This window comes from Charadrius vociferus, unplaced genomic scaffold (assembly GCF_000708025.1).
Source record: "Charadrius vociferus isolate BGI_N301 unplaced genomic scaffold, ASM70802v2 scaffold228, whole genome shotgun sequence".
In the NCBI taxonomy this organism is placed as follows: Eukaryota; Metazoa; Chordata; class Aves; order Charadriiformes; family Charadriidae; genus Charadrius; species Charadrius vociferus.
The window spans coordinates 4,304,991-4,320,457 of record NW_009649864.1 but is presented as its reverse complement, the minus strand read 5'-3'; the positions used below and the strand labels follow the sequence as shown (position 1 = coordinate 4,320,457).

The window sequence follows — 15,467 nt, the reverse complement described above, 5'->3', positions numbered from 1 at the left end:
CCGCCTGGATGCATTCCTGTCCAACCTGCTCTAGGTGAACCTGCTTTGGCAGGGGGTGTGGACTAGATGATCTCCAAAGGTCCCTTCCAACCCCTATAATTCTGTGATCTGTAAGGTTCAAAAGCCAAAAAAAACCCCCAATACTCGGAAGGAAGTTCACCTCCAATAGTCTCCATCTGAAACCATATTCATTTCTGCACAATCCATCAGTGTATATTGATTTTAAAACATTCAAAGATCATTCCAGATCCGACAATCACGTAAAATAAAGAAACAGATCATCGCTCAATCCTGTTTCTTAAACGTGGAGTTTACACACTATAAATAGTTGAAGTTCTCAGAAACGTTAATCTCAGTAAAGAGAAAACCCAGGAGCAGAACACATTCCTTCTTTTCTGGCTCTACATCCAACACCTTTTTCCACAGATGAGAAAAAGGCAACTGCTGCTGGCATTCAAGTTCAACGGTGGAAAGGTGCAAAACCAGCAGATTGATGGGGCTAGATCTCAGATGGGAAGTCCACAGTTCTAAGTGCGCTGATTCCAGCCTCATACTGAGTATATACAATTGACTGTTTTCAAAGGCTAACAACAGAGACTGTCCATATGGTTAGTTAAACTATAAAGATGCTTTGCTTACTTTGACTGTATTTGCCAAGGCCATCTGCAGATTACAATTCAACAGTTAGCTCATCAAAATCCCAATATTCCCTCCTCCTGCCTCTTTTCTAAACAGGCTTCACAGGCAGTATTCAGCTACAAAGACAAACTCATGAAACAGCACTGAAAAACGCAGTGTGCAACTGACCAAAACAACTCTCGCTACTCACAATATGTTAAAAAGGATTTAGGGAAGCAGTTGGTTAAGCATGATTAACATGCATACATTATCAACTATTATGTTGCTGAATTAATTGGTTATGAAAAACAGTTCTTTCCAAGACCCAACTGAGAAGGTCTGAACACACAAAATGAGGTATTTCTTTACAGTGCCATCTAACTTAAGAAATAAACTCGAAAGGATAACAAGAAGGGCAAATAATTCAGAAGTCGTTTTAAGTGATAAGTTACTTCTCTAAATTAAAATTTCATCCATTTTCTCTCTGAATCTAAGAATATGTAACACAATGGGCTAGCTAAACACGACTGAAAACATGCAGATGCTCACAATGTCTGGCAGAAGGTCATGAAAGGGCATTCAATAACATCCTATCCCAGAGTAAATTCTCCACAGATCTAAAACCTATACACTAATTTCACTACACAAAAATTAAATTTCTTGCAGTCAAAATAAGCCAAGGCCCCTGTGTACTTAGAATCTCTAATAGTTTACATTTCCCACTTATTTTAACTGTTGAATTTACAGCAGGAAATTTTTGGCTTGAAGTTCAGTTCTCCATATTTTGTTAAGCTAATATGATACTAAATAAGTATTTATGGATTTTGACCCTGATATGTATTTTATTACCTGCAGACAGTAAAACATTTACTCTCTTAAAATAAGAATGAACTGAACTCTCAGAATATTTCTGCAAGCTATGTGACACTGGTACAAGGTGAGCATTTTAAAGACAAGTTTATGTTACAGACAAATAAAAACCTTCTATCTGTCATTTCTTGGTAACAAGGGAGATTACAACACATGTAAATGTAAGGTGCTTTTTACTATACAGCTACTTACTGATGGTGAAATATCATCGTCATATTTTTTTAATTGATTCATGAATTCTAGGTGTTTCTTCTCTTCCTCCAGTTGAGCCACAGATTGCTCACTTTTCTGTAGTTTCTGTTGTGTATTGGCTAGTTCATCCCGTAGCCACTGATTTTCCTGGCATAGCCGGCGAACCTGAGCACGCAATTTCTGCTTCTCTGATTCCACTGCATTTAAGTGATTTGACAAGGCCATCATTACCTAAAAACCAGAAGGTGTCACATGACATACTTCCTCTAGAATGCAGTTCTGTATTTAACATAAAAGCCTCTTCTTATTTAAAACCTACGTCAGCTGTGAAATCTGTTAAACATTCAGATGTCTCTTCTTCATATATCTGGTTCTCACTTCTCCTCTGAAGTTTTTTTACCATTTGTTCAGCCAGAATTAATCTAAAAGAACTCTTTACTAATGATTGTTTTCCAGGATGTTGTCAGAAGTCAAATTGTTTTAGAATTCCCTGAAGATTACATTACAACTTTTATATGAAAAAATTGAACTAGGATTTAGATTACTGAAAACGAAAATCTGTGTTCCACTAACATGAAATGAAGCAGTAATACTTTTAACTTGAAGGATCACAAAAATAACCTAAGAACTAATACAGAGTTCTAATTTAAGAGCTTTCAGACAGAAAAGGATTCATACACATGCTTACAGTTCATAAGTATGAACACCTCAGCATAACAATAATATTTCGAAGGGACAATTATACTACTGAGATCTAAATGCACAACTGAACACACAATTTATATAAGCACTTTAGATATACATATCAAACTTGAGTGTGCAGACAGTCAATGTGTTTGAACAGTCACATTAAGGACAAAAAAATGGATCAGCTATAAAAGCAGTCTACTTTGAGCTTATTTTTTCTTTTCTAAGCAAAATTAAATTAAAAATGAGCCTGCTAAGTGAAAGCCAGCCACTACATGCAGAAGATACTCTCCCTTCACCGTTTATGTAATCTCCCACTGATACACGTAGAACAGCTGATAGCAATCCCAGAAAGCACACCTTGTAAGAATGGGCAACTGATGATAATAAAAATCTTCTTTTAGAAGAGTTTGAAATGCCCAAGTTACTAGTATTTCACCTCCTCAATTTTATGTTTCTTTAAAACAAAGTTACTTTGAAGTGTTTTTAAACTAAATATTTAATGTGAAACAGATGGCATGCTTAGCTGGTATTTCAGGTTTCAAAAAAATACATCAAGCCTTTAGAAAATACTTTTTCTTATAAAGGTAAGATAAAACTCCAGGTTTTTTCCTAACTCCAGGTGTAATTTCCAAATACCAGTCCTAATCTCCAGACTTCAGCACCTACCTATTTCCATATTCAAAATTGTTAACAATTTAAATTACTTGGCCTATTCAAACAGTGGCATTTGTAACATCAGAAAGTACATTTAGGAAAGTTGGGATAATAGGGTCAACGTTCTCAAACAACATTCTACAAGCTACAATGGCAAACTAAAATCCTTTGTAATCTTACCCTCTAGAATTAACTGAAACAAAGGTTTGATTACTTCTTCAGCAAAGTCAGTTTCATTTTCATAGAATTAACATGTGTTATCAGACCTACATCCACGTCACAAAATATCTATAAAATAATTCTGCATTTTAATTTAAATGCTTTATTTAAATTTTTAAAAAAATTAAAATCTACATTGTTGCAACCCAAAGCGTGCAGGGAGAGTAGGCTTATCAGATCTGAGAGTAGTAGTCTGAAGTGTAATCGCTTTCCTAACAAAGGCAGTAAATGCAGAATTCTTGGCTCCTTGCCACCACAGTTCACAACACACCATGTGGGACAAAGGCGGCAATAACATCTGCAACTGAGGCTGCTGAATCCGATAGAGCCAAGCTTTCTGGAGTCCTGATACCATGTCAAAGTTAGGAAAGAGAAGGTACTCATTCACTCACAGATCTTCTACAAACACCAACTAAAGGTAACTCAACAAGTGCAATTTTATTCCATGTATCTTCTAGTATTTTCTTCCAATACAAAGGATCAAAGCTTGTACAATGTACTAAAGCCTGACAGTCTCTACCATAATGTCCAGGGGTTCTACATTCCCATTTCTGGTAACCCGTATTTGTTCACTCTCTCAGGCCTCAATTTACCATGATCCAATGCACACAACTTCCAGATCACTAAATAATAATAGCTCGATCCAGATGAGAAGGCTGAGCACAGTTATAGACCAATATAAAGCCGATTAATATAAAGTTAAGTCAACAGATATAAAGCCTATTAATACAAAGTTAAGTGAGTGACATTTTCAACTCATTTGCAAACACTCTGCCATTTTGTACTGATGACTGTGTTGCATCACATCGTTTCAGGTTTTTGACCTAGTACAAAATACCCTAAATCTGGACTGTAAAGATAGTACTGACATCTTGACTAAACATGCACCTTCACACTCATCTTCTGCAGACGATACCTTCACCAACTAAGTTCACAGAACTGCTCAGAGTCCTCTCTTTAACACATCAGTGAAAGTTGTTCAGATTCTGTACTTGATTCTTAACCTTTAAAATGTTTTTAGATTCACTTTACGTTTAGTAAAATGTTCAATAAACATTAGAGACTGTTAAGCTCCAGGAGTATAGCGAGCTACTATAAAGAATCTCAAAATCAAGGTGTTCTGGTTTCAGCTGGAAGAGAGTTAATTTTCTTTCTACTGGATGCTATGTTCCAGACTAGGTATGACAGGACTGTCAATAACACATACTGTTTTAGATGTTGCTAGGTGATGTTTAAACTATTCAAGGACTTTTGTGAGCTTCCCATAAAAGCTGAGAAGGAGCACAGACAGAACAATGGAATGGCCAAAGGAATATTCCGTATCATACACGCTATGCTCACTATACAAATGTGGGCTAGTTGGGAGGCAGGGATCTGTGATCACCTCTCGGGCTGGGCTCGGCAACCAATTCACTGGGTGGTGAAAGCAACTTGTGCTGTATTACTTTATCTCATATATTCTTTTACCATTATTATTATTACTACTATTGTTATTTTCCTTTTTCTGTTATTGTTCTATTACCTGTCTTTATCTCAACCCACGAGGGGCTTTTTTTTCCCTTTCACCTCCTTTTCTCCCTCTTCTCCCTGCCCTTCTGGGGGAGGGGGGAAGGTGAAGAACTGCACAAGCAGTTGTATGGTCCTAGCTGCCAACTGGGGTTAAACCAGGGAGGGTTTATTCCCTTCCCCAGGGAAGGAAATAAAAATATGAATTTAAGGTTACAGCAGTGCTCAAAGGTTGGAGCAAATTCCTTTATTTGAGACCTCCCTATGCAATAGTTTAGAGTTAAAATGAACGAATGCTCATTTCTTAAGCTGCTCAAACATCACCTGCCTAATGCTGTGGAAAAGTTGAAACAGAAAATAGCAACTGTCTCACTGAAGTAAAGAGGAGCTCAGTTATGAGCTTCAGTGCTCTAATACTGAAAGCATAACTATTTCTGTAGCACAGCAAGACAGCCAATATCTACCTCTATTAAATACAGCAGATTTTTTTCAACATACAACAACATCATAAATGTCCCAGCATATTGCTAATATCCAGGAAGGCAAATGTAAGTCCTTCAAAACTGATCTCTGTTTACTTCAAAATTTCCAATAACAGGTCAAATAATGATCTTTCATTTATTTCTTTCATACTAAAAAATCATTCCAAGTCCGAAAGGCTTTATTTCTACTGCAATTTTACCTGTGCTTCACTAAGGCCAAGCTCCAGCATTTCCAGTGACTTCCGAATCATGTTTGATTTTTCTTCAACCAGATTAGTTTCATCATCTTTCTTCAAACATTTCAGTGTTTCAAGTAAGCTCTGTAAAATTGAATTGTGTTCATTCTTCAGTGCCTCTAGTCCATTAATCACTTGCTTAGTTTTGGCAATGATTTCATCTTGAGTGAGCTTCTCCAACTTGTCTTCCTTTAAATACACCATTGTGGACATGTTTTCATACATTCTGAAATGGAAGAGTACACTAGTTAACCTAGAAGTAAAAATGAAATAAGCAATTCTCTATAACTGAACAAAGCTTTCCTTTACGAAGTCATTAAAACATACAAATTTGAAATGTATATTCAGCATGCAATTATATTTTTGCACAACTTTTACAATGCTTTAAGTCCTGGACTTGAACAGCATTTCAAGTTTTCCAGCTTCTATTTCCAGAGTTAAACAGCCAAAGTATGTGCTCTAACATTACATCAAAAAGAAAAAAAAAAAAAAAAAAAAAGAAGTTGCTCTTTTTGCGCATATACACTCAAATTACCCTCTCTGTTACGATCTCCTACTATGTGATACCTAACAGGCATACCCATTTGTCACAAGAGCTGTACACTACACTGGTTTATTTTGTAATAATATATTGTCTTAAAACACAGATAATTTGGGGAAACTGAATTTGGTTCTATCACAGTTAATACAAGAACTTCATATTCACAAATACATGTAATACAGAGTGTATACATCTGTACAAAACATCTAATCTAGCATGGCATCAGAAATCAACTCACCAAAACCTGATGAGCAGAACGATATTTACACACTTCTCATTTATAACCTGAGAACTATTACCCAGAATGCTTAAATAACACTTTTAAAAGCACGTACTCTCTAAAATTGTGTATAAAAATTAACTACAATTTAATGTAAGCCAAGTTTATAAATAAATGTTTCTCACATGCACAGTCACATAAGAAATTGTTACAGACTATGCTAGCTTTAGCATACAACTCAACCTTAATTATCTTCGGCATGTTTTCACGCCTTCAATTAACAATCTCCATCCTGAATACAAAGAACTGAACCTTTGATCATATGGAAATAAAAACAGCAGAGCACATCTAATGAATAGGGACTTCCATTTTGTATTAGAGAAGTTCTGAGAAATATGATTTGTAAATAGCTACAGTTTTTCTACAACACCCCAAAATAAGTATGTGATCACTTGTCTATCTTACATGAGCTGTGGTAGCAATTCCTTCTGGATGCTTCAATATTTTGTAGCCATTCGACACCAAAGATGGAAGGCAGGTGTGTGCATGTAACGCACATGTAGATGTTTACAAAAAATTGCACATTTTAACCACCACTGTAGAAGTTAAATGAATTCTAGGTGATGAATACAGGTAGATTAACAGCTATTCACCATTACAAAAAGAATACACAAACCCAAGAAAGTAGTACTTAAAAATACATTCAGCCTTGCAATGGTCATGCCTTCATGCAAAAAGAATAAAGACATACCTATCCAACATGAAACCTAGCCAGAAGAGAAATCTCTGTGCACAATTACATCTAAGGTGTGAAACAGACACTAATTTGTTACTAGAAGGAAAAAAGATCATAGATAGAACCAGGCACACGGCTCTGTCTGAATATACTGAATTGCAACTAATGAAGGCTAAGCCAGCACAGAATCTTTTGAAGAAAGGAAAAGCAGGTTTAAACCCAATGGGGCAAAACGCACTAAAAGCCCATCACAACAGTAGACCTGTTTTACAAATACATGCTTCTTGTCTCAATCCGGTGTGGCAGATTTTTAAGCCACCTCATTCTAATGGTTTAGTGGTGGTTTTGGAAGTGTTAAGTTGATGGCTGGACTCGATGATCTTAAAGGTCCCTTCCAATCAAGACAATTTTACGATTCTATAAATGTAGCTATAAGCTTTCACTGCCTCAGAGTTATCAGTGCAAGCAACTGTACTGGAGCTGGTGTAAAGTCAAAAGCTACAGAAAGACACGGATTGATTTGAAGGTCCACACGGACAGTGAGAGGGATTCTCAAGTCCCCTCTAGTGAGACTTGTTAGAACTCTAATCTCTCCCACTGACAGGAAAGGAATACATCTTTCTACATAGGTTTCATAGCATCTCTGTTTAAATGATCTCTGTGTAAAACACTACAGAAAGTTTGGACAACGTTGTTCAGATTTTTACAGATTGTGCTTGGGAGAATTATTTAGAAAACCAGAGGGTAACAAATGTAATTTATCACCCTATCCTATCTGGTTCTTTGTAGGAGTAAGATTAATAAGTAAGTATCTAATATCTTTTAAGAGTAGTGTGGAGGTATGGTGCTATTTCTATGATTTTTTTAAAAAATATATTTTACAAAAGGGCATTACCTATTCATCAAACAAGACCATATTTGAATTCATAATCATACAACTGGTTTTGCACGCCCTGAGGCAGCAAACCCCATACAGGAAGCAAAGTAGTTAAGTCTGTATGCAGGAAGTAGACACGCATCTATACAGAGGAAGAGAGACAAAACCTACTATGCCTTTCTATTGTCACTTTTCAAAAGTGTTAATTCTTTCTTCCTTTATTTTTTCCCTACAGCTCCTAACAGTTTTATTCTGTACACAGTCCACTGCACTGCAAATTTTACCTGTTATAGGACAGGAATTCTAGATTCAAATACTAGTTTCTAATTCAGTGTACAACTAAAATCAAAACAAAAAATTAAGATGGACAAAGGCTTAGTTGGAAAACAGAATTTTGGATGAGGGAATAAAACATGCAATGCAGCCAGAGTTACAGACGAGGTAGCTGGCTTAAGCAATTTATGTATTGTATTTAATATGTGCCTGTGTAAATCTTGAGTGTTACCTTCCTGGTTTATTTACTACAACATAGTAAATAAGCAAAGGTACAAAAGTCACTTTAACACTTTCCAACACTTTAAAAATAATTAAAAAAAAAAAAAATCAAGCAATTTTCCTCAAAAACACAAAAATTAATGAACTTGGACAGATGAACACAAAAAGCCAGACAATGAGACCTACTAAAGAGGTTTTTGCAGAGTTTTAAAACATGAACTCCAGTCAAAAAAATGGATTGAGAATAGCAAGACTCTGAACCAAAGAAAACAAAGAAGACAGAGCCAAGCCTACTGTCTTTCAGTCATGTAACTGCTGGGATAATCTCATCATATACAAACAACTTAAGTGGCTGTATCTTTAATCAGTTTAAGTATTTTGTTATCCATAAAACTTTCAAACCAATTGCACTAGTAACGCTGACATCACAATTTGTGCCTAAATTCTCCTATAGACATACACACTTCAGAACTAGCTACTTAAGCTCTTCAACTCGTATTTAAGGATCTCTTAAACATAAATAGCTTTTCCTACTCAGCTACTTTAAAAAAAAGCATAATTTCCCTGCAGATCACCTCAAAGAATTCTTGAACCATAACATATGAATCCTTCTTTGCATAGGAAAACTTACAAAGGAAGAACATTTTTCTAAGAAATCCATGATTTTTTTTTCCTTGACTAAAGATTAGCATGGGTCCTAAAGACAAATAAATAAATAAAACAGTTCCAATTTTTTAAGTTGATTTTTTATTTCCTTATTATATCTCTAAGAACTCTCTTTCTCTGTATTGATATTTTAAGTATTTAATAGTCATGGTTCAACTATTAGAAGCTCAGAAGATAATTTTTTAGTGCATCTAGTGTCCGATCATTACTGTTTTAAAATACAATTAATAATAATTTTAAAAAAGAGACTGTAAATTGCTGTGACAAATCAAGCCTCCCTTAACTTTTTTCTCTAAATATACAGATAGCAGGCAGGGTAGCTGAACATTACAGAATAATGTGGCTGCATACAAGACAAAGTAAATAATCTTCCCAACAGTAAAAGCTACTACAAGACTGGCCCAAGCCATACATGCACTCCCTGTCACCTACAAGCACTGCAGATACAGTATACAGGAATTTGAGCTTTTTGTATCTCTAATACATACCTATCAGTTTGCTGTTTTGTAACAGTAATCAGTCTATTCAGAGCTTTTAACCCTAATTTCACTCTTGGTTCCTCCTTAATTAAACAGCAAGGCTCAGCATCCTACATCTGGCATGTGCTTGTTTCATTTTGTATTAGCTGCAAATTATGAGTCATTAATTCCCTGCTCAGACCAAGAACACGTCTCATTACATCACAGAACGCACCATCTTGAAATACTACGAGCTGCTTTAACTGCTAATCTTCATAATGTGGAAAACTGCCTTCTCAAACAATCCTCAAAAGATCACAAGCCTTCCAAGCACAAAAAGAAAATCACCAACAAAGGCAAGAGATGAAAAACAGTCTGCTGAGGGACGCGAGTCGTATGTCAAATACTACATTAACTGCACCCCTTCCTAACAAGGCAGCTCAGCGACACACGCTACTCAGAAATGGCGAGGATGAATCACCCACAGATGCCTTTCATATGCTTAGAAAGGTATTTGTAAAGGGACTCGGATAAGAAACACCCTAGTTTGAATATACTGATATTACGGTTTACAGTCAGAAATCTACAAGTCCGAAAGAACAATACCTTTAACAATACGTGGGGGTTTTTTAAGCCAAGATGTTAATTGCTCTTTCTCTGTGAGGCTATTTCCACTATAAGTCACATTCCGATACATAAGAAAATTTATAATCTTTCTCTTTTTGTTTGACTTGCCCTCCTTTTAATTAAAATGATCCTTTACGCTCAGGAGTTTTATTACAATACATTCATCTCTGACACCACCAAAGAAAGAAAGTAGCTTTTTCTCATTCTTTGACATATTCAGGACTGTACCTGAAACGCCAATCCTATCAATCACTCTTTTCCTCATACTATATTTGAATCTACCTATAAGCCTCTACAGAATAGGAAATCTTGAACTGCACCTGCAAAGAATGTCCTATTGTAGGTCAGACTCAAGGTGCATTCGCTGACCCAGTTCTATAAACGGAATACTGCCGCACTCCTGTACTGTCTTGGGTTTCCACATATATGATCTCAGAAAGCATCTTCACAATTTAGCACACACGTACACAAGTTACCTTAAAAATAACTCAGTGAGAACAATTAATGGCACACACTGGAGGCTGTAAATCACTGACCAGAAGCAGGTAAGAAGATGGAGTTGCACATGACTAGCAGCCAACTTTAAACTATGAGAAGTCACAATGCATTTGAAAAAAGAATGAACTCCTTGGACTCACTTTTTCTATTTTTTCCAGCTAGTAAGCACCTGAATTTAAAAAACCTTACTGTCCTCCTTCTGCCAACCTTCAACTCAGAGCTAACCCTGAATGCAGAAGGCTGCCCTACCACCTGGTTTAAGATGAAGGTATGCAAGGTAAATACTATAAAAAGGACATCTGTAATCATTTAATGTCAAGGGCATATACCCTAAGAAAAGTATTAAATCTTGTCCATAATTTGACCTACAATCTTAAGATCACAAGCCATTGGTGCTGGTAAGCAAGTTGGACAAACACTCGAACTTTGTGAAGATCTTTACCATTTATAAAGGTAAATCCACAAATTTCTGAAGAAATGCACAATAAGTATGGGACAGCTTGATTAAAAAGTGTAAAACAAAAAAACTTGAATACTGGCAGAGATTTCTACCGGACTAACATGGCTGTTGCTTTTCTATTAAGGCTGCCAGGTTAAGCCTGCTCTCCACACCGCATCTGTACGGCCTCACGTTCTACCTCTACATCAGAACAGCATGCACCTCTGAAAAACACTGAGTCAGACTCCAGGAAATCCCAGATGGCTATCAATAAGCCCATCCAGTGCAGTAAATTATGTTGAAGTGAAGAAGATTATATACTTTTTTAGCTGAAGAACACAGCCACTGTACATTTGCCTTGACAAACCTTGGAATCTTCTAATGTCACAGCCTGCTGTTAAAAAAAAATAAAATCATACCTTTCAGGGGAAATCTTTGGATTCTTTGGAAGATTAAAAAATTATTAAGGAGAAAAGCAGGCTAACAGATTATATTTGCTAATAAAAGAGGTTATAGGAAAAATAGCACCTATAAAACCTGTAGCAAGGGTGATGTCAACAATTCCCTTTGAGAAAGCACTAGCTATGAAGATCTGCACTGCTGTGGAGTCCTTTTATTTACATTTCTATAGCATGCAACATGAACACTAATGAAGCGCATGCTATTTCTTAGCAATCATATCTGCATTGTTGTAAGTAGCAATCTTAACACTATTATGAAATAAATACTTTTGCACATTTCAAAGATAACTGCCAAAAAAACCTTCAGAGTAATTTCAGCCTTCAGCCTTCCTTCTTTTGTAGCAAGTATCCTGCTGAAACAGTGAATTCAGTAAAAACCTCTCATACAGTATAAAAGTATCCAGTGGCATAAAAGTATCCAGTGGCACAAAAGCATCCTGTAACTACAGAGATTATTCTTCCTCTTAAAGAAAAGGTTATTATGGTGTCAATCCCTTGACAGTCCTCCACTGAATAAACACTAGCGACTAGCTAGCATTTCAATTATGATACAGTCAAACCTGTATCCTTTTAACCACAGACAATCCAGATGACCTGCCAATCTATTTCCAAAATCTCTTTTCAGATTCAACTGTATCTGGAATTCCATAATGCTGCAGACCGTGGACAAATCCCACCTTGCTCTTCTTGCCCGGATACTGCAGCAGACAGAGACCCTCAGATGATATGGTTATCCCCCCTACACATTACTATGCCTACCACCATTATTTGTCTAAAAGGAATCAAGGGAAAGTATCCTCTTTCTGGCACACCTCACCCACTACATTCTACCTGAAGTACTAAAAATAGGTATCAACTGAAACACAGAATAGTCACATATCCTAAAATCACAGTGGATTATTCCTCCTCTGAAAAGTGACATCTGTTCAGATCCTACAATCAGTCCACATGTATAAGCGCGTAAGAGCAAAATGTATTCTCTGCATACATTCCCAAACCCTGCTAACATCTCAGGTTTCAAATGAAGCTGGATAGAAATAAGATCCTTCTACACATTTGTTATCACATCAGAGATTACTCTTTGTCAAAGCTGAAACAAGTGCAAGAGAAATCTGACAGGCATGTGCCTAAGGCAGTTTAGTAGACCCAGTCAGGAGTCTAGAGGAACTACACCAAACGCCATACTTTCAAGAAGGTACACTCTTATTGACTGTTAATTGAGGCTACTATCATCCGTTACAGGTTGGTGGTACAAACCTTCCTTACTCTAAATCTGAAACAACACACTCATTAAATATCCTCAGACCTGTGGCAAGACCAAAAACCCCATTCTTTTCCAGAATAGTAAAACTTAACACAAACCTATTCCACTGTTTGGTAGTCTTGGGCAAAGAACCCTAATGCCAATTTGTTCATTTTAGTTGCGTCCATGCAATTTCTGCAGACAGACCGACTGCAAATCACAAAGCCTCCGACCCCTTGGAGCAAGGGAGTTGTCTTTTTTTTGTACTACTGCTGTGTCAACAGCAAACAGCGTCTGTTGATCTTCTTCAAAGCTGGCACTTCCTTAGTTCCTTACGAGCACTAATAAACACTTGCAAGCAGCCACCACCAGACCTCAAGCAAGCAAAGAATTTTGCCTGTTCACTAAAGCACTGACACAACATACCAGTCTGGGCCACACAGGATTTGCCTTGTGTTTATGGCCACAAAGCCCACCTCACTGGATCATTTGAACACAACGATCACGACTGTATTGAGTAGTTACATAAAGCCAGAATAAACATAGTTAAATGCATCAGAAGGCAGAAGTTGAATCATTTTAAAAGTCATTGTGTTTACCCTTAGTTACTAAAAATGCTTGTCACAAGAATCAGACACATCAAGAAAAATCAAGACTAATTATTCAAAAAATTGTATTGCCGTTTAGTATTTTGTATTATGAAGACATGCTTCATAAATTAAATGGACTGAAAGGAAATTTTGACGTATTATGAAGACATGCTTCATAAATTACTTTAAATGGACTGAAAGGAAATTTTGAGTGTATTTTTAAAGAAATACTGTCAAGGCAGTTTGAGTTACAAATCCATCATCATTATAGAATGTTACAGTTTTTACCCTCAAAATTCCAAGAATCTACATTTATTTCCATGTGGAAACAGCACTTGGCTCTTCATGGACTTGCCAACTTGTGCAACCATGTCTTCAGGGAATCTTGAGTCTTGATAAGACATTTTTAACAGACTGATTCCAGTTGGTAAGTGTCTCTTTGGGACTGGATTAGAGAGGTACAGTAACATCAAAGTGTTTTCAAAGTTACTTGTCTTGCAATTTTAAGCTGTCAATAGTGTAGACAAAACATTTTGTGAGCCTGACTCTCGTTTTTTCATTTTGCATTGTTATTTTTGGACAAGAACTGCTTTATTGACTAATCAAAGTAAGCATCCATTTATGTTATCTATTTACCTAAGTGCTATTTAGAGTTAAGATAAAAGCACAGGAACCTTCCCATCAAAGCAGACTTCCATAATACATTAAAAACCCCATCAGCTTCCGCTTAGTAACATCAGACCTACAATCTTAACCAAATCTACTTTTTATGGCATACCTATAACCATTTAAAAAAATGCATGCAGGAAGGGCAGAGAAGGCCACATCTTGCCTCATATTATTGGATCTATGTGGGAAGCTTTGCTGACAATTTACTGTGAGTACAGATTATGTTGCTCTTACACGCTTGGGGACATTGAAGAGAAGGGTTATTTGAACCAAAATGTGAAAAAACAGCAATTTCTTCTACAGACAAAAAGGGAACATCCACCAACGCTGCTTCAGCACACACTAGCCTTTAGGTTTAACAAATTGTTAAATCTGTTCTTGAAGCTATCTAATGGTTCACATGAAGATGCTCAAACCGTGAAGTCTCCCTTCAAGCTTTAGGGAAAGTAGCCTACCCCTGCTTATTCTTCCATTAAAAAAAAAAATCCAAACCCACTAATCTAATTTTTCCAAAATTACTACAGATAGAGTTGCACAGCTAAATAGTTCAGACATTATCCCTAGTATTGAGGAAGAATTAATTCTACCCTATTTAATGTTACATCAAAAATTTATACTTTCAATGGCAATCACCAGCTATGAGACTAATACTTTTTTATACCTTGCAAATTTCATTTCACAGAAAGCAAATGATGCAATGGTCTAGAAATGGTCTAGAAAAACAACCTTGTATCGTTCCCCATTTCTTACCTACAATAGCAGAGAGCTGACTTTGCTCTAATGTTGGGAATAATTTCCTTGTTAAGTACTCCACAATCTACAGGGCTTACTCAGATGGTCTTGAGCTCTACTGGGCCAGAAGGTACAGAGCAGTACAGCAGACCCTAACCCAGCATCTGATACTGTCACCTTAACATTCTGTGCTCTCACACCTGAGGATCAAACAATAGTTTTAGCCCCCTCTCAGTAATCTTTCACATTCATGACTTATCTTGAGCACTAGGTGCTCCTTTGGAACTCCTGAAATACTGGCTCTGGTAACACTAGTGTGACAGTTCCCACCATCCTGCTGCAGTACACCACCCTTCTGGGGGACTGACACAGAACAAGAGCACACATTAACTGGAAAACAGACACAAAAGAAGTAAAAAGGAACATTTTTAATACTATTTCTTAAACTATATTGTTTTGAAAGCATCCTAGTAGTGAGGATAGCACAACAGTCACTTCCTAAAACAACTGTGCCACTAAAAGCAACGCATCATGGTATTGCTCCATGTGCAGCCAGACTGGGGGAGGGGGTGGTGAAGAAAAAGAAAAAAAAATTAGTAAAATCAGCCAGCATATTTCCATGCCATTTGTTAACATAACAACTGAGTGGGGATCAAGATTCAATGGCCACACAAACTACAAGCAGGCACTGTAATTCAAACCCCACTGGCTGTTGCTTTCAAAAATCTGCTGTGCATCTTCGCTGTCT

General features: G+C 36.7%; 1 protein-coding gene across 4 annotated transcripts in view; it reads right to left on the bottom strand.

The window, feature by feature from the left end:
• KLC1 (kinesin light chain 1) overlaps positions 1–5,692 on the bottom strand; it is a 30,668-nt gene extending 24,976 nt beyond the window's left edge. For all 4 annotated transcript variants that reach the window (XM_009891068.1, XM_009891067.1, XM_009891069.1 and 1 more), the window contains exons 1-2: positions 5,432–5,692; positions 1,681–1,911 (exon numbers count right to left, since the gene is read on the bottom strand). In XM_009891068.1, the coding sequence (XP_009889370.1) occupies positions 1,681–1,911; positions 5,432–5,692 (492 nt within the window). The remainder of the gene's footprint in view (positions 1–1,680; positions 1,912–5,431) is intronic.
• Between the last annotated feature and the right edge of the window lie 9,775 nt (positions 5,693–15,467).